Genomic DNA, 25,164 nt, shown 5'->3' with positions numbered 1-25,164 from the left:
CGTGTGCAGCTACTAGCGTGAGTTATTTAAGTGTAGGGACAATGTCACGATTTTAGCTCTGAATTATGTCATTCCCATTAGAAATGTATTGTATAACGGGCGCCAAAATCGTAAACCTATTGTTATCTTGTTGCAACTGCAAAAATAAGCGCACTTTATTATGCTGATATCTCAGTGTTATCAACTGCATATCAACTGCTTTTTGTGGATTAATACTGGCACAGGAGTTTTCTAGTACTGGATTTCCTGTACAGCAGATTTTGCTTACCAAGCGCCAATAACTTTTAACGATGTGGACACAAACCCAGCACTCACATAAACGTACTGTGAAAGAGAGAATGTAACTTCCTTATGTAGAGTGTTTTCAGGATAATTCCATTTAGCTCCACCCATGCACTATCATGCAATTGCCTTTACTCGTGTAGAAATTGTCACTCCCAAATTCAGACCTGGGGTGAATAAAGTTTCTGATGAAATGGTTAATTGCTCATATCACATGTCACACAAGTAAACAATGGCTAATTGATACTATTATTATTATTATTACTAGGACCGCATCACATACAACCAAGTACATACACCAACGTGACAGCCCCCCGGTGAGGCTATTAGGTGGTAAAGGCATGATCCCCAAATCATCTCAATATGTCACAGTAGTGACAGATATAACACAATAGTGGCATCGTAACTAAAGGCCACCAGCAGCTAAGTGCCAGTACATCATTGGTGTGGTAATGGCACAGTGATGTGTACAAAGTATATGTATACGAAACATACAGGAGAGAACTATACATTATTGCAGTATTGTATGCAGCAATACATTATAGGCAACATCACCAGATAAAAATTATTAGCCAATATACAGTAAAGTATCAACTAGAGCTAAGTAAGGTTCATCAGTGGTGTAGCAATGGCACAGTGATGGGTGACACACTATAATTATGTATACACAACTTTCAGGAGATAGCTACACAATACTGTAGGAGTATGCAAGCCAGATGAACCAGATAAAGGAAGACAGCCAAGCCAGCCAGAGCCTAGTAGCTACGCCAGGTGAAGGCAAAAAAGATTAAGCACGTATTGAATTGCCTGACACCAACACAAAGGAAGTTCGCCATGCCAGCTGCACAAGACAAGATTGTTTACTTGTATTTTATATGTAACTGTATTGTAAAGAGCGTGGCATATGTTTTAATGTTTTCTTGTATTGTTTATTTACGTGAATGAATCCACTGGCAGCTGGCATGGAGACTTGAGATGTTACAAACATAAAAACTTACTTGTAATCTTCTGTTTACGTGTGAAGTAGCCTCTGGCTCTCCTGCAGTCATTCCACGGACATTCGCTAATCTTCTCCTTCGTGCAATCTGTAATTAAGCAAGGCTGTGGTACTGGGAGTTATATAGAATTACACGTATGGTCAAGTCATCAGCACGAACGGGCGAAACGATTATACGTTTGTGCCTTCATTCACAGGCGAATCTATCCCCGGTTAGTTCATGTCTCTAGACCTCATAGTTTTCAAGAACATTATTTATTAATTATTATTTATGTATTTATGACATAATTTTAACCCCATTTCGTATTATCTTTAGTAGTTGGTTGTATAATTATTTACAGGAAATAAAAAGAAGGCCAAAGCCTGTAAAGTTCCTGATCCTATGATACAACTATGTATTATAAAAAATATTACTATGAAAACTATCAAATTGTCTCTTGAAAACACTTAAGGTGGGTGCAGTGACCAGTTCAGTAGGGAGCTCATTCCAGGAGTTTACAATCCGTTGACTGAATGAGTGAGTTCGTACATCACGAGATATATGTTGCTTAAATATCTTGAAGTGGTATTGTAAGTTGGAGAAGAGAAAACAATTCATTTACATCCAGATCATAATTGTGATGAAATATGTTATAAACTGTAATCATGTCTGCTCACAAGCGCCTATACTTTAATGATAGTAAATCGAGTGCTTCTAATCTCTGCTGGTAAGTAAGATGTCTTATACATGGAACCAGTTTGGTGGCCCTCCTTTGAATACGTTCAATTTTATCCTGATCTAAGAATAAAAAGGCCCCCAAATGACATTGCCATACTCAATTTGAGGTCGAACAACAGTTTTGTACAAACTAGGGCTGAGCGATACTACCGTTTTAGCGATATATCGCGATATTTTGAAAATATCGATATCACGATATTTTGTTATTAACTATCGTGATACCATGCCAATACATTATTGTCATTAAAAATTCATTTGTTATGCTGTACTAGGCTCAACAATCCTTGTAAGTCATAACTTGGTTACCCCTGCAGAGAGGTGTGAACACCATAACATAACTTCAAAGCATGTGTTACAATAACTGTTACTGTAAACAAGGATGACAGTGGCTAGTTTGATTCTACTTTTAAAGACTTCCTGCAGGAATACTGAGGAATACACTATGTAGCACCATCTATGATTGACATATCTGTAAGTATCGTGAACTATTCAGTATCGTGAATAGTGGCTTTAGTATCAATCGTGATACTAAAATGGCAGTATCGCTCAGCTCTAGTACAAACATGTAAATTTTTCCTTCGAGATGTTAACAAATTACTTCTTTACAAGGCCTAGGGTACGATTTGCCTTGCTAGTAACAAATTGTGTATGAAGATGATATTTCATTAGATCATTCATAGTGACACCAAGATCCTTCTTGTTACTAGTTTGTGCAATGTCTAGTCCATTCATATGATACACATATGTTTGGAAGTTAACCTGCCAAGATGCAAGGATTTACACTTAGAAATGTTAAAAGACAGTTGCCATATGTCTGACCATAAGAACAACCTATCAATATCTTGCTGAATCCTTGCTATATCTTCTAAGCCATCATTTTTACTAATCTTACAGAAGAAATGATGACTTAGAAGATATAGCAAGGATACATGCAGTAATACAATATTTCACTAAGTGCACTTTTAAAATAAACCACTGTCCCATGTTGGCAGACAAATAGACATATAAGAATGATTATATAGTTGATATTATGTTGGCTGATCATGAGATGTAGGCTTTGCTTCTCAACATTAGATCTGCCATTATGTGCTTGAAGGGACATCAGTCTTCAGTGCTGCCAAGAGGGGGGAAGGCAACTTGGGCACTTTGTCCTGGCCCCCAAGTTGTGGATAGGGCCCCCAAAACTTGATCAGTCTATTCAACTGTCAGCACTTCACTATCAATAGCAGTGTGATGGCCTAAAATTGACTCAAATGCCACTAGATTCCATCTCCTGAAGAATAAATTTCAAATTTTTCCTGGGGGAGCATGCCTCTCATACCCCCCAGAATGAATGTGCTATACACACTATCCACTTATGTGATAGTATTACTCATAGTGACCTGATCACAGATATAAGCCAGCTAAGTAGGTCTCCCCACTTTTACTTTCTGCCCCCAGACCACTGATTTCTCTTAACAGCACTGCAAATTCTCTGTATGCCATCCAGTGTTATTCAGCTGTCCAGCACTTGACAGCCGGTGCTGGGGATGGTGGCAAGTGCATTGTATGTAACCCCAGAGAAAATACATTATTGTCACCTCCTCCTCCACTCTGGGTCATATACCTGGATTTAAGAGTACCGATTTGAAGTTACAACCTATACGAAGTTATATTAGTATGGCCAGTTTGAAGTTTGTACAACTAATAATGTTGCTGTGTGTACATCTCATGCTTGTGTACTGTGTGTGTGTGTGAGCATGCAAAATAGCACATGTCCACATGTGTACCAGTTTGTGATTGATCTCCTTTACAAAAAGTGTGGTCCATTTTAACCTGTGCTGTTAATGGTAAGCCACCAGTAATCCTAGCTAGTGATATGCATTCCTCAATAAACCAATGTCTAAATCTCACTGGAACTGCCAAGAAAACAACACTTTAATCGTGTGGCCAATCTTAAGAGAAGAAATCTTGGTAACAAGTTGGCCCCTGATTTCTCTTAGCAGTGTTGCAAATCTTCTGTATGTCATCCAGTGTTATTCAGCTGTCCAGCACTTGACGGCCAGTGCTGTGGATGGTGGCAAGGGCCTTCCATCTAGCCCGGGAGAAAATCCACCACTGTCACTCCCTCCTCCACTCTGGATCCCATACCTGGATTTGAGGGAAACAATATGAAATTAGTACAACCAACATGTTGTGTACACGAGTTGTCTTGTGCTCAAGCACGTGAGCATGTAAAATAGTGCATGTGCACATGCATACCAGTTAGTGATCTCCATTACAAAAAGTGTGATTCTTTTACAAACAATGTGGCAAGCCACCAAGTGCATTTAGTCTCTACAAAAGATACCTTCCCCCAATAGCTAGCCAATGTCTGAATTGTACTGGACCAGTCAAGAAAACAACACTTTATTTGCATGGCCAATTTGAAAATTAAAGGTGAAATCTTGGTAAAAGGTTGATGACATTCACTATAAACACATTTAGCCATAGCACAGACAATGCAACAGTAAAAAGGTCAATTTTGGAGGAGGTTCTACAGTATCCCTTAGCACATAAGCATACCAGCCAACTTGCAACTGGCATCACACAACCCCACACTAGTTACTAAGAAATGATGGGTCTGCAGCAAGCAAAAAAATTGTCTATGATATTTGATAATAAATAGCGATAAAATTGTTTCATACCAAATACAGTAGCTAAGCACTCTCTTTGTATAACACTATAATTTGACTCACGTTTGGTCAATGTCCAGCTGGCATAGGTGGTCACATGTCCACATTGGCCCAACACAGCTCCCAATCCTACAGCAGAGGTATCTGTCTGCAACGCAAAAGGAGGAGCACTATATAGGAGAAAAATCAGAAGACAATTGTGTTAACAGAATGAAGTAAGCAGAAGTCCACTCAAATGATGCATCTTTTTTATGAAGCGAGGAAGCAACATCAGCAAATTTGTGTATGTATCTTGTATAAAAAGAAGCAAGACCCAAGAAATGACAAAGGGTGAGTTAGTGTTGGCCAGGCTTGCACTGCATGTGCCTTGTTAGGAATACCATCAGCTGGCCTAAATAACACACTTTAGGTACACTATTTGGGATGCAGGATTAGTCCAGCTTCTTGCAGGTAACAGCACACTTGCATTAGATGGTCCTTGTGGCATTGGGGGAGTAGACCAGTATGTCATTCAGGTATGTTGATCCAAATGGCAGGCCACACAAACAGAGTCCATCAGTCTCTGGAAAGATGCTGGTGCTCTTGAGAGCCCGAATGGCATGCGGTGAAACTGGTAGAGGCCCATTCCTGGTCCAGGGCAGTATGTGATCTTAGGCTGATCAGCTTCTGCCACTGGGAGCTTCCAATATCCACTGTGGAGGTCTTACATGTAAGTGGAGAACATGGCAGCATTAGTGAGATGATCCTGTAACTGCGAAGGGATAGGAATTAGTAGTTGTATGCTTGTTAAGGGACCCTTAGTCTATGCAGATTCTTAGTTCTCTGGATTTCTTGGGTACAAAAATAGGTAGGGTCCATCCGTGCATGAGCCCTTGTGCTAGCAGCAACTCAATCTGTCTAGCAACTTCCTGATAATAATGGCCTGGAAAGTGTTGCGAAGGTACACAAATGAGTGGACCCTTTGTTGGAATGTAGTGACAGTCAAGTGCAGTCTTTCCTGGTATAAGGTTTTGAGTTCTTCCACCAGCTGTCTAAAATCACCACTCCAACTCTCAGGTAGTTTATAAGTATTAGGGGCACAAAAATCAGGCATTACACTTGAGTCAGCTGCTATCACACCAACATGAGGTTTGCTGTTCTGGGAATCATTCATCATTTGTTTCAACTGCTGATGCTCCACTAGTAGTTGTGTTCCCTTATACACTTGAACTGTTTCTTCACAAAAATTCATAACAAGATTAAGATACTGTAAGAAATCAAGTCCCAGAGCAGTAAGATCACCAACCACAAAAAAAAATTGTGCTGTGCAGGTGTTTCCATGCTCTGGATCAGCACAGATGCTGTGATGTACTTAGCAGTGGAAAGTGTTACACCTCTAGGAACTGGTTTCTCTATAATGTTAGTCTTTTGTGTGGCACTAGATTATGTTAACAAGGATATGGAAGAACTGGAATCAAGCATTACCTCCAAGATAGAGTGCCCAATCTTTCCCATAATTACAGCTATTTGTATCTTAGTGGTGAATACTACTACAGTATGTGTTACTTATTAGGGACGTCGGTTGCCCCCCAGGGACATCACCTTCTTGTTTCCCGACTGCTAGCAGTTGGTGGCCTGCCACAGATATAACACTTATGCTGTCTGACTCTGTTTGGGCAATATTGCTGCACATGGCCAGGCTGCTTGCAGTAGTAGCACTGTGGTGGGTTCCTATATCTTTTCTGAGCTACTTTCAATGCTGCCACTTGTCCTTTCAATTCTTGAATTTGGGATTTCAGTTCTGATACTTCAGAAGTGCCTAAGGAAATTGTTGCAGTTTGCCTCTCACCACTCTCCACTACCATTAAGATCTTGGCACGTTGAACAAGGTTATCAAGGTATGCCATGTTACTAGCCTGCTTGAAGCTGACAACTCAGTGAGGTGGGTAATCTCACTAAGAATTGATGAATCAGTAATTGCTTCCTCACATCAGCTGTCAATTCTGGCATCTCTTGTTGTAGCTACTGTTTCAGCTCATACAAATACAATGTCATATACCCCAGGAAAAATCAATCGGTTTTGAAACTCTTTCAATGGCAAATTCTACTGGCACCATTTTCTTAATTACTTTGTCCTTTGCAACACTATAATCATTCTTTTTTGCATCAGTTAGCTGCCAAAGCCTTCCCTTCAAGTACGGTAGGCGATTTCTTTGCTACGTTCATCCGTTCATATCAGAACAAATTTCAAACTCCTGAAACCACTCTCAGGCATGAAAAGGACTTGGGAATACTGACGTCTGTAGTGGACATTTCTTGAGCTAGTCTCTGTTACCAAGTATAATATGACTAATAACAACCCATTAATACAACAGTCACTGACAATAGATGTGGCAATTAATTAGAACAGTACACACGTGCTCAATCCTTACAATCATGGAAAATATCGTAAGTGTTATGTGATACAGTAATTATAAAGTTAGTAATTACAATAATTTTAATAAAGCTAGTTCATTACATTTGAATACACAGTAATTTTTATCAAGCACCTCACGTGGTATTTTAAAGATGCTGGAAGGGATCAAGACACACAATAGTGTGTCGTGCGGCCCAAGAAGCCAGCGCGCCACACCGTGAGTATATTGACAGGAAGAAAGAAAACGTCATTTTCACACCTTTGTATCTTGGTGATCCCTTATCCGATTGGAACCAAATTTGTTACAGAGTTGCCTGCCAGCCAGGGGAGTCTACAGTCCAAATTTGAAGGAAATCGCTTCAGCCATTTCCGAGATACAAGCTTCCAAAGTTTCAATTTTTTTTTCTTGGTTTTTTTTTCTTCGTCTTTTCGTACACTTGCAAAAATTGCTATAAAACGCAAACACGTGCTCCGATCGCCTTGAAATTTGGCATACAGAAAGGGAGTCCAAAGGCGCATCCTAGCATCAAATTTGGTGCAAATCCGATGAATGGTTCAGGAGTTATGACCGATTATTCGCGTAAAACATGATCGATTTGTTGTCACGCCTACAGGGTAAACCGCTCCATAGAATGAGTTGAAAATTGCTATGTAGATGGAGTAACCATCGTAGGAGTGCCTTTTGGTGGTTTGAAAGGAATCGAGATAAAGACCACGGAGATATGACACAAAACCCAACCTGTGTCACAATTATGCGATCGATTTTTATGAATTAATTTTTACGCCTATTAGGCAAACCGCTTAGAGCAATGAGCTGAAAATCGTTGTATAGCTGGAATAATCATCATAGAAATTCCGTGCAATAGTATAGAAGAATTAGATTACAAACCACTGAGTTATGATTCGAAAGCCAACTCCGTGTAGCAAATGCGAGATCGAGATACTCTAATAGAACAGTCACCCTAATAGAGCATTCAGCTACTGTAATTTATTTACTCCATTATAGAATTCTATTACATTGCAAGTTATTCTGTAGGGAGTTCAGCTGCAAACAGTTAATCTTATAGACAGTTCAGCAAGAAGCAAGTCACCCTGTGGAGAGTTAAGCTACAAATATGTCACTGTAGAGATTCAGAACATTACAAGTCACACTGAAGAGAGTTCGGCTATAAAGAAGTCATGCACCCTGTAGAGAGTTCAGCTACAATTAAGTCACTCTCTAGAGAATTCAGCTACACACAAGTCACTGTGGAGAGAGTTCAGCTACAAACAAGTTACCCTGTAGAGTGATCAGTTACAAACGAAACACTTTGCAGAGAGTTCAGCTACAAACAAATCAACCTTTAGAGCGATCAGCAACAAACAAATCAACTTGTAGAGAGATCAGCTGGAAACAAATCAACCTGCAGAGAGATCAGCTACAAACAAATCACCTTATAGAGAGTTCAGCTACAAACAAATTACCCTGTAGAGAGATCGGCTACAACAAATCACCCTGTAGATAGTTCAGCTACAAACAAATCAACCTGCAGAGAGATCAGCTACAAACAAATCACCTTATAGAGAGTTCAGCTACAAACAAATTACCCTGTAGAGAGATCGGCTACAAACACATCAACCTGCAGAGAGATCAGCTACACACAAATCAACTTGTAGAGAGATCAGCTACAAACAAATCACCCTGTAGAGAGATCAGATAGAAACTAGACACAATGTAAGGAGTTCAACTACAAGCAAATCACTCTGTAGAGCGATCGGCTTGAAACAAATCACCCTGAAGAGAGATCAGCTACAAACAAATCACCCTGTAGAGAGATAAGTTAGAAACAAATCACCCTGTAAGTTCAGCTACAAAAAATCATCATGTAGTGACATCAGCTAGAAACTAGACATAATGTAAGGAGTTCAGCTACAAGCAAATCACCCTGTAGAAGAGAGTTCAGCTAAAACAAATCAACCTGCAGAGAGATCAGCTACAAACAAATCACCTTATAGAGAGTTCAGCTACAAACAAATTACCCTGTAGAGAGTTAAGCTACACACAAATAACCCTGTAGAAAGATCAGCTAGAATAATTCACCTTGTACAGATTTCAGCTACAAAGAAACCACCATGTAGAGAGTTCAGCTGCAAACAAGTCACCCTGTAGAAAATTCAGCTACAAGCAAATCACCCAGTAGAAAGATCAGCTAGAAGAAGTTACCTTGTAGAGAGTTCAGCTACAAAGAAATCATTCTGTAAAGAGCTCAGCTGCAAACAAATCACCTGTACAGAATTCAGCTACAAACAAATCACCCTGTAGAGAGATCAGCTAGACGAAGTTACCTCGTAGATAGTTCAGCTACAACAAATCACCCTGTAGAGAGATCTGCTAGAAGAAGAGTTACCTTGTAGATAGTTCTGCTGAAAACAAATCACCCTGTAGTAAGATCAGCTAGAAGAAGTCACCTTGTAGAGAGTTCAGCTACAAAAAAACCACCATGTAGAGAGTTCATCTAGAAGAAGTTACCTTGTAGAGAGCTCAGCCACAAAGAAATCATCATGTAGAGAGTTCAGCTGCAAACAAATCACCTGTAGAGAGTTCAGCTACAAACAAATCTCCCTGTAGAGAGTTCAGCTACAAAGAAATCACCCTGTAGAAAATTCAGCCACAAACAAATTGCCCTGTAGAAAGATCAGTTAGAATAAGTTACCTTGCAGAGAGTTCAGCTACAAAGAAACCATTCTGTAAAGAGCTCAGCTGCAAACAAATCACCTATACAGAATTCAGCTACAAACAAATCACCCTGTAGAGAGATCAGCTAGAAGAAGTCACCTTGTAGAGAGTTCAGCTACAAAGAAACCGCCATGTAGAGAGTTCAGCCTCAAACAAATCACCATGTAAAGAATTCAACTACAAACAAATCGCCCTGTAGAAGGATCAGCTAGAAGAAGGTACCTTGTAGAGAGTTCAGCTACAAAGAAACTTACCACATAAAGAGTTCAGCTGCAAACAAGTCACCCTGTAGAGGGATCAGCTAGAAGAAGTCACCTTGTAGAGAGTTCAGCTACAAAGAAACCATCATGTAGAGAGTTCAGCTACAAAGAAATCACCCTGTAGAGAGTTCAGCTGGAAGAAGTCACCTTGTAGAGAGTTCAGCTACAAAGAAACCATAATGTAAAGAGTTCAGCTGCAAACAAATCACCTGTAGAGAGTTCAGCTAGAAAGTAGAAACAAATCACCCTGTAGAGAGATCAGCTAGAAGAGGTCACCTTGTAGAGAGTTCAGCTACAAAGAAACTTACCACATAAAGAGTTCAGCTGCAAACAAGTCACCCTGTAGAGGGATCAGCTAGAAGAAGTCACCTTGTAGAGAGTTCAGCTACAAAGAAACCATCATGTAGAGAGTTCAGCTACAAAGAAGTCACCCTGTAGAGAGTTCAGCTGGAAGAAGTCACCTTGTAGAGAGTTCAGCTACAAAGAAACCATAATGTAAAGAGTTCAGCTGCAAACAAATCACCTGTAGAGAGTTCAGCTAGAAAAAGTCACCTTGTAAAGAGTTCAGCTACAAAGAAACCGCCATGTAGAGAGTTCAGCCTCAAACAAATCACCATGTAGAGAATTTAACTACAAACAAATCACCCTGTAGAGGGATCAGCTAGAAGAAGTTACCTTGTAGAGAGTTCAGCTACAAAGAAACCATCATGCAGAGAGTTCAGCTACAAAGAAACCATCATTTAGAGAGTTCAGCTACAATGAAACCACCATGTAGAGAGTTTAGCTGCAATCAAATCACCTGTAGAGAGTTCAGCTAGAAACAAATCACCCTGTAGAGAGATCAGCTAGAAGAGGTCACCTTGTAGAGAGTTCAGCTACAAAGAAACCACCACATAAAGAGTTCAGCTGCAAACAAATCACCCTGTAGAGGGATCAGCTAGAAGAAGTCACCTTGTAGAGAGTTCAGGTACAAAGAAACCATCATGTAGAGAGTTCAGCTACAAAGAAACCACCATGTAGAGAGTTTAGCTGCAAACAAATCACCTGTAGAGAGTTCAGCTAGAAACAAATCACCCTGTAGAGAGATCAGCTAGAAGGGGTCACCTTGTAGAGAGTTCAGCTACAAAGAAACCATCCTGTAGATAGTTCAGCTATATTTCCAAGTCACCCAGTAGAGAGATCAGCTGCAAAAAATATCATTTGGGGAATAATTGGCATGTAATAAATATATGTATATAATTTGTATAATTACTAATAAAATCAAAAATAATTGAAGTATTAAAAATCTTCTTTAAGTTCTTTTCTTCTTGCTGTGGTAAAGAAAAAAACACATGGGTTAAAAAAGCTCCAAAGCCAGCCATAGGCCGGCTTTGCAGTATACAAATACAAAAAGAAGTGATATTTAATCAAAAACAGCCTAGCTGTAAAAAAAGGTGCGGCCCCCAAAAAGGCCATGGTGAAAAAAGATGTGAAATCCAAGGCGGCGGCCAAGAAATGGCTGTGATGGTAGGTTAATGGTAAAAATTTTAATAACGACAATTCAGGTAAATTTTGTGCCAAGACCAAGTGGCACCAAATTCACCTGAAATGTCGTTATTAAAATTTTTACCATTAACCTACCATCACAGCCATTTCTTGGCCGCCGCCTTGGATTTCACATCTTTTTTCACCATGGCCTTTTTGGGGGCCGCACCTTTTTTTACTGCTTGGCTGTTTTTGATTAGATATATTATACTTGAGGAAATACTGAGCAAACATTTGATGAAACAACCAAAATTTCATCATCATTATTATTATTATTAATTGTATGCTTGTAATGTAAAATTATCATACTTTTAATAGCAATCACTGTAACATTTGAGCAGTCAACATACAGTGTTGAAGAAGATGATCCATCACAACTTGTACTAGTTCTCAGTAACCCACCATTCACTCCTATTACTGTACAAGTGTTTACCACTGATGAATCAGCTACTGGTGAGTATTAGACCATTTTGTGAACACAAGTTTGGTGATGGAATCATACAGTACGATATGTACAGTAAGGACCACAAAGGAGTAGGAGTGGCCCATGAAATAGCGTCATCTAAAAACCAGCCTCAATTTTCCCTGATGATGATGAGGCAGTATTGGTTAGGTAAAAATCAACCTGGAACACTTTCAACAAGTTGCTACGGATTTTTTTTTTAATTATTTAATGGAATTTTCTACTGACTGAGTAATTGACTGACTGATGCCTTCAGGCAAGCATAACTCTAAGACTACAGGCTTGATTTTTTCACTGTTAGACATCGCTTCGGCCCAAAAGATGCCTTTTGGCATACCGCAGTACAATACAATGCATTCTTCATGGACTTACTAGTGTCTTCCTTTGTGTCCCATTCATCTTTGCTGACAGCAAAAAGTGTCAATTTGGTAGTAGCGCGTGATTTTTTTTTTGGCACGTGATGGCTTCCCTTCGTAACAGAAATCATTCATATTTTTCATAGTGGCTATTTTGATTGCAGAGGTGCTTTTTGAACAGTTCTTGATTCGTACTGCTGTGTAACGGGTTGAACATAGCTGACAATGAAGCGTAATGGATACTCTACTTTTCAGACAATAATTGATATAGCTGGAGCACATGGCGCCGTTTCAGATGTGGTGTACTTGGGTTCACCAACAAGTACACAAAAAAATTGGAATTTTCAACTAGAGTAGGGACCATAGCACATCGATAAAAAGTACTGAAATAAGTTGGAGTAGTGCATGATATTAAATCACAATAAAACAATAAGAAGTGTTATGTCCCTACTGTGCTCAAGATACCATAATGGAAATGCACAGTAGGGATATAACACTTTTACTGTAATTTAATACCGTGCACTACTCCAACTTGTTTCAGTACTTTTTTCAATGTGCTATGGTCCCTACTCTGGTTGAAAATTCCAAAAAAAATTTGTGTACTTGTAATAATGCTATTTTCCATCACTAACATGTTACAGATGGAGGTGTTGATTATGATTCTGGACATTACAAGGTCACAATTCCTCCAGGAGTGACCAGGGTTCCATTTAGTGTTCCAATAAATGATGATAATATATTGGAAGATGATGAGGACTTCACTGTCACTATTGACCCATCCTCACTACCAGCTGGCGCTACTCGTGGTAATCCTGGTAGTGCTACAGTGACCATAGTGGATGATGAGGGTAAGTGATGAGCTAGATACATCATTACTTGTCATCAAGTACATTATTACAGCACGTGTAATTATAGTCAGGCAAATGGGCGTAGCTAAGGCCTAAATAATATCAAATGGTGCAGAAATCATGACCGTAGTATTAGGAGTTGGTATAAACAGTGGACCTGGGGACCCACGGGGATCCGAAGTTTCATTTGGAATTTTATGCACTTTAAGCAAATTTGCCTACTGTAGGCCACTCAGTTTTCAGTCTCCAGTCAATCAGAGGTAATGAATTATAACAAATCTTTACCTTTAGGCACCACATGTCACAAGGTCTGTTCGTTGAGCAGCTTGTGTAGCTTACTTGTAGCAATTGCAGTCAATAAAGCTACATCACTGGAATACATGTAGGTAGTTCAGTCTATAGTCAGTTCACATTCACCTGAGCCCCAACCAAATATAATAACATCGAAGAGGTGAAAATGTATTCACCCACAATGGTTTTGTACTGAAACCAGTATGTTTTTGTGTTATAAACATGTTTGTATGTTGAATTGTCTATACTAAATGTATGGGATATTTTTTATTAAAGTCTCATAACTCACTTATTCTTGTCCATATCAAAGTGCTTTTCAATAAACAGTTCCATAGCTTCACAGCACTACTAAATGTTTGAGAAGTCGGCCTTTGTAACAAGAGCTATTAACAAGAAACGAGGGCTCAGGTGAATGCGAATAGACTATAGTTTTATGAATGTATAGCAGCTAGCTATAGTTACCATAATTTAAGCTGAGAAAATACTACAAATGCTTGAGCACTTGTTAAGGATTTTGGTACTTGGATGGTAACCCCTTAAGATCAGCCCACATCAGGGGTGTAGCCAGGATTTTCTTGAAAGGGGTTCGGATTTGAAGTGGAATGTCTTTAGGGGAAGGCCTGGGTGCTTCCCCCAGACCACGTTTGAACAATGATATAAAATGTGCCCTTAGGTAATAATGTTAAATGGTGCTGTCTGTGCATCTAACCTAATTAAAACCTACACACTGCTGTTTATGCAGCTTATAGAACTATAAACCTATTGCAATACTAACTATTCTTCACTTCCAGACAACATATATACTACCAACAGCCAACTTCAATTTCCTACCACATGGGAGTCCTCCACACACTCCAATCTGTTAGTTTGCAATACCTTCTTCCAGGTATATATACATTGTTCTCGGCCAGTCCTCCAGTTGATGATCAGTAACCTTCAGACTTGGCTTGTACTTGAATATATTCGACGTATCATGTGCCAGCAACATGTGACAAGTAAACAAACAAACAAACCATTCATCAGGTAAATATACATCAACTATTCACAGTTTGTGCTAACCTGACACATGTGTAACACGACCACTCAAGTTTATCACAGCTACTACCTTGTAACATATCTCAACCAGCCAACCAACAGTCCCTCGCGATTTCTGCCATGCGTCACATGCGCAATTGATTACGTGATGCAACAGATCTTGATGATTTGCAAAAGTTCTGCATTAATGCATTGGTGCGTACCTCAAGAGTAGTGCAGAGGAGTGCCAGTGGGCAAGTAGCTACTGGAGAACTCCAGGGCTGTAAGATTTGATGTGATTTTTAATTTATAAAAATTCTGCCTCTGAAAGGGAGGTTCATCCGAACCCCCCTGCCTACGCCCTTGCACATAATGTATTGTCATCATGAAATTACACCATGATGGCTGTGGAGTTTCATTTTCTAAGAAAAGCATATTACTAGGGAATTTAACCTGGGATTTTTAGATCAACAGTTCAATGCATGAATGTATCAGTTGTTTTGACAGGAAGTTAGCTAAGCTTTGCACTTTGAACTCACTGTGAAAAAAAAAACACAAGACAGCACTTTTGAGCTACTGAACAGTGCCAGATGACAAGTATTTTATTTGGCACAAAAAGCACATGACAACAAAGAATGTAAACAATTATCTCTTTAGTTGCTTATCTATGTATTTACCTAGTGTTTGCTGCAACTGTTTCTAGCTCTTATATAGGTATGGCATATATTAACTTTATATTTTAATTTAAAAATGAAATAGGGATCTATGCAATAAAAAGTAGTGAAACAAGAGATGAACAATGGTATTACAGCATAACTTAGTGGGAAGTCCCTACTTTGGTGCTGAACAAAATTATACCTAATGTGCCAAAGTAGGGACTTTCCCATTCACTGAGCTATGCTGTAATACCATCGTTCATCTCTTGTTTCACTACTTTTTGTTGCATAGATCCCTACTTCATTTTTAATTACAATACTATAGTCTGTTAACGTTCACCTGGACCCTCATTTCTTGTTAATAACTCTTGTTACTGGGTCAGCTACCCAAACATTTATCTGTGAAGCCCTTTAAATGCCAGAACTGGTTATCAAAAAAGCGCTTTGATACAGGCAAGAACAAGTGAGTTATAAGGCTTTAAAAATATCCCATACATTTAGTATGGACGATTCAGGCGCGCAAACATGTTTACAACATGAAAACATGCTTGTTCCAGTATAAAACCATTGGGAGTGAACACATGTTCACTTCTTTGATATTACTATATTTGGCAGGGGCTCAGGTGAACGTGTACCAACTATAGTAAGTTTAGGTTTTTGTCGTAGCACAGCTAGTTACAGTGTAACTTGTGACTGTTCCATTAGAATATCATACATAAATGTTCTAGTAAGGTATCTCAAGCCAACAAAGGGGCGTGCAGCTAGCTAGACCAATAAGGAGTGAGGTTGTCTTGTTTACTGTTGAGTAAATAGCTAGATTGTTAAGAGGTGTGGTCTCCACACTCTATCGCCATTAGTCCACTTAGATCTTTATTTGATGAGTGTGGTCACAAACCTACATGAACGGGATCGTAATCGCGAAGTTGTAGATATCTAGCTAGTAGCTGTATCTCTTATAGTAGTGCCGGGACTGATGAAATCCAGCTTTGAAATAATTCTGTGGCATCTAAATATGCTGCTGAAAGAAAGTGTTGATACAGAAAATTAATGCCTCGATATGGTTTCGTTGGGTGAAGAAGAAGACAAGCAACCTGATTGAAGATAAAAGAAAAGACAAGGTGCAGAGGGCCGACACTCATCAGAACCCCAAAAGGCACATCCCACTGGTGAGTTTATTATTGTGGAATAATATGGTAGCTGTGCGTTGCTTCGTTTGGCCTCTATAGGCTTTGTGACTGTGGTCAGTGAGTGAGTGAATGAGGCAGACCAAATTTCAAGTTTTCGGCAATTTTATAAAATTCTATATCCGGTCACCGGTAAGTGTTTTCTTGTTTTTAATGCTGTATTTCATGTTAGATAGACTAATATTATTCCATAAAGGTGATTTTCATGGCGTAAGATTTCTCTAGGACGATTTTTGAAGGCGGCATTTTAGGCAGTGCACATCATTTTTGGGTGGATATACCCATTTTCCATTCAACACTAGTATTTCCTTTAATTTACAATGTTGTGATATAAAATTTGCTAGATATGACATAAGCATCACTGTCACATTCAAAATTTGTTCACCATAATAGCTATTTCAGTCACTTTTGAACAGTCAACATATAGTGTTGATGGAAAAGCACAACCTGTACTAGTTCTCAGTAACCCATCATCAATTTCTTTTACTGTACAAGTGTTTACCACTGATGGATCAGCTACTGGTGAGTATTAGATTATTTGGTGAGCTATTGTAACAAGTTTAGTGATGGAATAATAATGGTATTACTAACATGTTACAGGAAGAGGTGTTGATTATGATTCTGGACCATACACTGTCACATTTTCTGCTAGAAAGACCAGGGCTCCATTTGATGTTCCAATAAATGACGATAATGTATTGGAGGATGATAAAGACTTCACTCTAACTATTAACCCATCCTCACTACCAGCTGGTGTTACTCGTGGTAATCCTGGTAGTGCTACAGTGACTATAAGGGATAATGGTAAATGATTTGCATAACAGAAGTTTCCACCAAGGGTGTATGTCTTTTTTGTGTTTAATGTGTAACTACTTCACAACCACAATAATCAATAAAGCAACTTAACCGTAAATGTTGTCATGTACTTTTGTAGTGACCTCTGTTCTGTTACTGTCCATGGCAAATCATCGTTGCATAAGCTTCAAAATTATAATTCATTTTCTGTAAAGGTAGAACCACTCTAATAACACTGAGCAAAATGCTAAATAACTAGCTAATTGTTGTTGCTATGAATGCTTCTGATCTGTTGACCAACTGACGCGAATAGTATTCTAGATGGGACCCAGATCTGGTCCGGGTGTGACCTGGTTTAATTATAAATAGAGGCATGCATCAAAAGCTAGATTTAAAAAAAAGCCTACAAGTTCCCAGTTCCATTAGTTAACCCTTTCCATAAAATTGCTATAAATTATTAGAAATTGTCCTGATGACGTCAAATTACTACCCAGATAGTGAGATAATATGGGTATCTGTTTTAGCCCTACTTGCTGTTGATATTACTACTGTTTGAAAAATTAATGATTGGTTAGTAATTAATGTGTATTACAGACATGACTACATACACACAAACACAACTCTCCTTTTAAAAATCAATTTTTGTGGGAGGATAAAATGAGCCAAAGAGCTGTTAAAATTTGTACTATTGTTCAGCTGTACAGTAATATACAAATGTTTTTAAGTCATGACATCAGAACTGATAATTAAAAGAACAAGGATATTACTAGATGTTTTATAATTATGGAATGTGCTCAGCTAGTATTCATACAAATCAGTCTTTCATAACTAATAACTAGAGTAGTAGTGACAATCAAAGTTGTGAAAGAAGCATGCATATATTTCTTGCTTAATGTTGATATTGTGATTATATATTATATAGAACAAGCATTGTGACATAAAATCCTCCCTACACGATGTGTTGTAAGTGGGTCGGGTAATCCAGATTATCTGGATTGTGTTTTGTCTGGGTCAGGTGAATTTCATCTGCTTTATTGATTATCTGGGTTTGACCCAGATCAGATCACATATGATCATAAATGAACAAGCCCAATTGCATTGATGGAAATGCAGTTGAACATACTCAAGAAAGTTACAAGGATCCATGCCTAATTTGGGAATGTGCTTTGCTGTCTATAAGGATACACAAAGTCATTCCCACTTATCGACTATTGATAATATGTGTTGTGATAACTGCTCGAATTTTTAGACAATTCTTCCTATAGTGTAAAGGCCTGTGTAATTTACGCTATAAATTATTTTTCTTTGATACATTAAACATCACTATACAAACTTAATTTTCCTGTGAATTTTACGGTTGTTCCTATTCTAAAGTACTAGCATACTCACAATAAAATATACAATGTTTTTGTAGCAAGTGACGATGTCACTATCCATAGGATATCCAGAAGATTTTGTTCAGGATATCCAGATAGTAAAATTACTATCCATTTCAGCGCTAATAGCAAGTTACATACTCTTGCCACTATTGATACTACCATAATTCTCTTCTGAACTGTCATCTCAGCAACACTGGTTGCTCCCTGTTGCCACAAGATTGTTAACCCTATGCATATATTAACTGTAAGGACATACTTGTTTGTTGTACTTACTAATGGTTAGTAAGCGCATGTGGATAAACACGAAGCTCCAACACAAGGTGCAGCTATACAAGAGAAAAAATGTTAGAGGTTTGTCAATGGTGCAAGGAAGAAAAATTTCACATGATAACCGGTCAATAATAACATGCCTTTCACTATGCTTATCAAGCAAAGCGGTCTTATGCAATATGGAACTCGTGCTCTACATGAAGGATTTGCACAGATAGCTAAACTAAAATCCAAAATTGGTACACTTGGAGACTGCAAATCACACCACCCAAAGACAACAAAGTCTTTGCATGCACTTTACACACACACACACATATTTGCAAGCAAATGTGCCTAACAACCAGTAGCTGAGAGTGTATAAAAGTGTTTAATTAGCAGCATCATTATGCCATGTTGCTTGATGCTTGATGAGCCTTGCTTGAGAATTAATATCTACAGTGATTTTGCTATCCTCTAAATCTAAGTCGTAGTGCAAGCATCATGTTCAATGTATTTACAAGTGTGCGGTCAATCCTATAGCTGCTACTGTGATCTTTGAACAGTCAATATACAATGTTGATGAAAATGCTGGACCAGCACAACCTGTACTAGTTCTCAGTAACCCATCATCAACTGATATTACTGTACAAGTATTTACCACTGATGGATCAGCTACTGGTGAGTATTAGATCATTTGGTGAACGATTGTAACAAGTTTAGTGATGGAATAATAATGGTATTACTTGTTACAGGAGGAGGTGTTGATTATGATTCTGGACCATACACTGTCACATTTCCTGCTGGAGTGACCAGGGTTCCATTTGATGTTCCAATAAACGACGATAATGTATTGGAAGATGATGAGAGCTTTACTCTCGGTATTGACCCATCCTCACTACCTGATGATGTTACTCGTGGTAATCCTGGTAGTGCTACAGTGACCATTAACAACACAGTCAGTAAGTATGGGAACTATAATAATTGAAGCACCTACTAATGGTGCATAAACCGTAAGGCATACATCACAAAGCTATAGGACACTTTAAACTTGGAGACAATGTTGCTGGTCCTTTCTAGACATTGTTACATTAAGTACATAGTTATAGGCTTCAGTTTGCAGGGCCTCTTTATAAAATTGTTTTGTTAATTTAGTGGTGATAATAAGGTGTTGCCATAATTTTTGTTCTATTCTGCACACCAATAAGCAACACATGCTAATGTTCTATACCGTATGTGTATGGTACACAATACATATATGGTACATACCATATGTGTATATGCCTTTTCTCAATGTCTTCTAGATGGAGTAGCCCTGCATCACCTATCTACAATGGTCTTATATATAGTTAGTAGTACTACTAGCAATTAAGCTATTTCTAACTGAGTAAACTTAAAATACAACAACTAAATATGTAATCTGCTTAGCTATAGCTAATTTTATTCATCTGCACACACGTTAATTTTATCCTTGCCATGCCCATGCATTTCCCACCCTACTTGTGTACCTAAATCTTATATACATGATCACACGTTGTCTGCAGGACTTCACATGCATAGTAAGAAGACACAAATACTTGATCAAATCACTTGATAGCTGTAGTAGAATACTGCAGATGGCGTCAGGTCCAATCCATTCATTCAGTGGCATCAGTGCTTATTCTATGATTGGGCAGAAGTAGCAATCACAAAAATCATGAAATAATACATTGTGTATAGTTCAGATGTAAAACTTGCTTGTATTGTACTGAGTCTGGGAAGATTTTAATGTAGTCTTAGTAGGTAGTGCTCAAAAATTGATTCATAATGGTTATATAAATAGTCTTGCCATTAATATCATTTTATTCATATTCAGTTTAAATGGGATAATAGGTATGTATCAGTAAAGCAAAATACAATAATCAGATCAAATATCACGACTGCTCTGTTAGAGTATCTCGAACTTCACTGAACAGAAACCGCTATGTGAGAATAAGCCCCTTTCCGCTTCCCCGAAAGGAAATGAAAGCAAAGTGCCATCATAGTCAAGTTATGGCAGTACAAAACTATATATGCATACCAGACTGTACTCATATGTATGGCATGGATTGCTGTACCATACACGTATGGTTGTACCGTATGCAATTACGCATATGGTATGTGCCATACACATACGGTTCATACTATGCATATGGTATAGAACACTGATACAGACATCTATTAAGGAGCTTTTAACTTGGATAATAGTGTACCTTTGTGATGATGTTATATTAACAAGTAGAATGGAATTTTAAGTTTGATCCCGGATATATAGCACTATCGTACTGTATCATTTTGTGTTTGCAGTAATATTGTTACTAGTCAATGTCTGGTAACAAAATGCAATAATAACAAGTCAGTGTAAATTATAAAATTTATGATCTAATAATAAAAAATGAAACTAAAAATTAAACTTTATGCTGGATAATAGTAATAAAGTAATGAGCACTGCAAATATAACAACATCAATAAATAACTTATAATACGATTACTGCAAACAATACAAGAGAAGAAATAGCAGTGAAAAGGAAGATGGAATAAGCAAGAGGATTGAATTGCTTCCCAGTTTTGGAACACCACTTCAAGCAAGAAGAATTCAAGAAAGATGATCAGCCATCATGTTTTCAATGCAAGTTTCCTCTTGCCCCAAATACAGTACCTGTATCTCCATGAACATCTAATAAATGTACTTGGTTTTGTACCCACACTGCTATATGTATAGTAAATATAGTGCTTGCATCTTTGAACAACTCATCCAAAAGGAGTATTTTCAAAGTCTAAAAACATTTTAGTATCTTGTAAACTTACAACTCACTGGATCCATATGAGCAAACTGGATGATGCAAGAGAGGTAGCTATCGAGTAATGCTTACATGAAGTTTAAGAAGACAAGGTAGGCACACTGTACATGCGTTGTTCATATTTTGTTATCTTATTCATATTTCTTTGTGCAGGTCAGACAGTCTTAAAGTGGAGATTAGTTGAAGAATTCCTATAGTTGGTCTGCTAACTGGGTAAGTTGGAAGTATAAGATCAAGACATGAATTACATAATTTTTATCAGAAATCCTTAAGGGTAAAATCCATTTGATACAAAAGCAATCTTGAATTAGCCTAAAGGAAGTGCGAATTGGCAGATGATACTGCTTGTTATGATCTGATCAACTCTGTGGTATAGAGGTAAAGTCCAGTTGGTGACAACTTATAATTTCTGTAGAAATTCAAATTGTACAGGAAATGAAGAAGCGTGTGAGGTGAAACCATCAAATTTAGTTACTTCATTCACATAGCTACAATATTAGTAAAGTTCACTTCAGCACTGCATGGTTAAAACATTGAAACTAATTGTACAGGTAAAATCCAATTACTGATGACTATCACTCCTATCAATTTTACTACTAGAAATTGAATAAACACTTTTAAATTGATTGATCTAATGATTCGGGTTTTTGTGCATAAATGCATTAGCACTTCCTCAGCTGAAACAACACACAGATATGTTTGTAATCTGTATATGATATTCTAATAAGATTATCAGTTAAGCCTTACATGTGATGAGCATCAGAAATGCTGTAAACTACAAATAATCTGTAGATACAGATTGATGTAACACTCTAGCAGGTATGATGTTATTAGCATTTTTGAAAGTTTACTGACATTGATATTCCACAGCATATTCTGGTGATCAATCTTGCAGCATCACTGCCTTTTCTTATTATCTAATACTATGAAAATAATTTATTATGATGTGTTATATTTTATGCATCTAGACTGCTTGTCAACAAATTGGAGTAAATTGTAATCAGGGGCATAGCCAGGAAGTTTGAAGGGGGGTTCCAACAGCAGTATTGAGTTACCAGAAGCAGGGGACTGGGACTGCAGCTTTCAGCCACTTCAATATTTTAATGAATCAAAACTCAGCAAACTGCTATATTTTATGTGAAAAATAGTACATTAATTGTAATACATATAAGTGCCCCTGGGATGAGCTAGTACTACATATGCACAATGGAAACAGACAGCATAACACATAGACACATATAGACATGTGATAGTTATCCCAGGAACCATGAATCCACTGATACAAATAGAATGACTTACAATCAAAACATTATAACTGCAAAATGCATAGCACGGATTCATTTTGCATGCTGGAGTGATAAATTACTGGAGTCATATGTCTTTAAACACTACACACCAAAGCTATAGCAGTATAACATCATGCTCAGTTATAATATTAGAATATCTGAAAAACTTCACTAATGAAGTTCCTTAACATTATGGATATTACATAATAATAATAATTAACTTTACAGTGTACATATACCTACATACATACAAGTTGCAGATGTTGGTATGATAGAGAATTGGGGCATATGGCAGCACACTGATGGTCCACTGACATCCTGTGTCAGTGGCCGGAAGCTAAATTGTAGAGTGATTAGCTACAAAGTTTACTCACTAGTCTAAGATTACTTAAAAGGGGGGGGAAATTAACAGTTAAAGGGAGTTGAAGTTAGGTTGGTGAGGGATCTTTGAACGCTTTGAGCATGGACATAGAAATGAAAAAGAGCAGGTGTTGTTGGAGGTGAAATTGACAGTGAAATGATTCCACAGATAATCTAAAAGTTTGGCCTTTATCTTGAGTGGGTTGTCCTGGAAGTTGATAACGGGAAGGGCATTCCAGATGCGAGGAAGCCGGTTAAAATAAAAGTTACTAGTGGAATTATCAGGTGATCTTGTTTGGAGTAGCTTGTTTCCAGATGCTAGACGCGTGTGACCAGTTGCAAATTTAATGAAATTATTGATGTCAAATCCATTGTGGGGGTTGTGGAGATTTTTAAGAAAGAACATCACATCATTTACATCAAGAATGTACATCAGGGGTAGCATATGGAGATTAATAAGACGAGACTTGTAGTCAGTAGAGTAATCATTTAGAATGTATTTAGTTGCACGCCTCTGAACACGTTCGAGTTGCTGAATGTGCTTAATTAGGTGGGGTTTCCAGATGACCGAGCAGTAGAAAAACTGGGATCTAACAAGAGAGGTATATAGTCGAGATTTGGCTTGGACATAATTTTGTAGGGAGAAAGATCTTCTTAGAAGTCCAAGTACCTGATAGGATTTGGAGATAATGTGGTTATAGTGAGCATCCCATGACAGGTTGCTTGATAACATAATTCCTAGATCTTTGTATGTATCAACACAAGAAATCTGGGAGGTGCCGATATTGTAAGATGTTGGAGATTTCCTTTTAAAAGATAGCAGAAAGATTTTTGATAGACCGAATAGAAGATTCCAGTGGGTACTCCAAAAGTTTAAATTATTTAAGTCTTCTTGAAGTTTAAGTGAATCTAGTGGTGAGGAGATAGTTTTGATGCATTTGGTGTCGTCTGCAAATAGAAACAATAGACAAAATTTAATGATGTCCGGAATATCATTAACATATATGAGAAATAGAAGTGGGCCAAGTATACTTCCCTGTGGGATTCCGGATAGAACTGGGAGAAGGTGAGACAAAGAGTTGTTAATCTTCACACACTGATAACGATTAAGTAGGTATGATTCAAACCATGACCAAAGCTTGCCAGAAATTCCAAGTGATCGAAGTTTGAATAACAGTTCCTTGTGGGGGACACTGTCAAAAGCCTTTTTGAAGTCAAGATAGACTACATCAGTTTGGTCATTAGTACTATGTATGGTGTTCAACATGAGAAGCAACTGTTGCACTGTGGATCGATTTTTTAAGAAGCCAAACTGCTGAGGTGAGAGAAAACTTGAAATGTAAGAAATGGTTTTGTTGTAAACTAGTTGTTCTAATACCTTAGATGTTATACAGAGTAGAGAAATTGGACGATAGTTAGTAACTTGAGTCTTGTCACCAGATTTATGTACAGGAACAATCGTGTGTATGCACCATTCATAAGGTATGGAGCAACTATTTAAACTGATTGTAAACAAATGGTGCAATGGCTTAGCAAGAATGTTAGCATATTGTTTGAGAATCCTTGGGCCAATACCATCAATACCAGTGGCCTTGTCAGTATGGAGTGAGACGAGTGCTTCATATACTTCCTGTTCAGATATTTGGATTGATACTAAATGACATCTGACAGATGGGTCAATTTTGTCAGGGTAGGGTGGGAGTACGAAGTCTGAGGAGGTAAACACAGAGAAGAAATATTCATTAAAAAGAGAGGCTTTGTCAGCACTGTCAGTGGCAGGAGCACCGTTGTAAAGGACAGAGGATGGTATAGAGCTGGATTTTTTGACACTTCTTATATATTTGTAGACCATGGAGTTATTATTTGGTGCAAAGTTAATTATTAACTTTCTTTCAAACTCTGACCTGGCTTTATGGATTTC

General features: G+C 38.0%; 1 protein-coding gene across 1 annotated transcript in view; it reads left to right on the top strand.

Annotated features, from left to right (window-relative positions):
• The window catches only part of LOC136237875 (uncharacterized), a 43,573-nt gene extending 20,771 nt beyond the window's left edge, over window positions 1-22,802 (top strand). The window contains exons 5-15 of the mRNA XM_066028120.1: window positions 11,865-11,999; window positions 13,007-13,213; window positions 16,752-16,880; window positions 16,959-17,162; window positions 19,322-19,459; window positions 19,534-19,740; window positions 20,083-21,689; window positions 21,751-21,810; window positions 21,860-21,975; window positions 22,013-22,416; window positions 22,468-22,802. Of these exons, the coding sequence (XP_065884192.1) occupies window positions 11,865-11,999; window positions 13,007-13,213; window positions 16,752-16,880; window positions 16,959-17,162; window positions 19,322-19,459; window positions 19,534-19,740; window positions 20,083-20,150 (1,088 nt within the window). The 3' untranslated portion in view covers window positions 20,151-21,689; window positions 21,751-21,810; window positions 21,860-21,975; window positions 22,013-22,416; window positions 22,468-22,802. The remainder of the gene's footprint in view (window positions 1-11,864; window positions 12,000-13,006; window positions 13,214-16,751; window positions 16,881-16,958; window positions 17,163-19,321; window positions 19,460-19,533; window positions 19,741-20,082; window positions 21,690-21,750; window positions 21,811-21,859; window positions 21,976-22,012; window positions 22,417-22,467) is intronic.
• Window positions 22,803-25,164: the final 2,362 nt, after the last annotated feature.

The sequence above is a fragment of the Dysidea avara genome, chromosome 11 (assembly GCF_963678975.1).
Source record: "Dysidea avara chromosome 11, odDysAvar1.4, whole genome shotgun sequence".
In the NCBI taxonomy this organism is placed as follows: domain Eukaryota; kingdom Metazoa; phylum Porifera; class Demospongiae; order Dictyoceratida; family Dysideidae; genus Dysidea; species Dysidea avara.
Note: the sequence above shows the minus strand (reverse complement) of the source record. Positions and strands in the feature narration are given on the sequence as shown.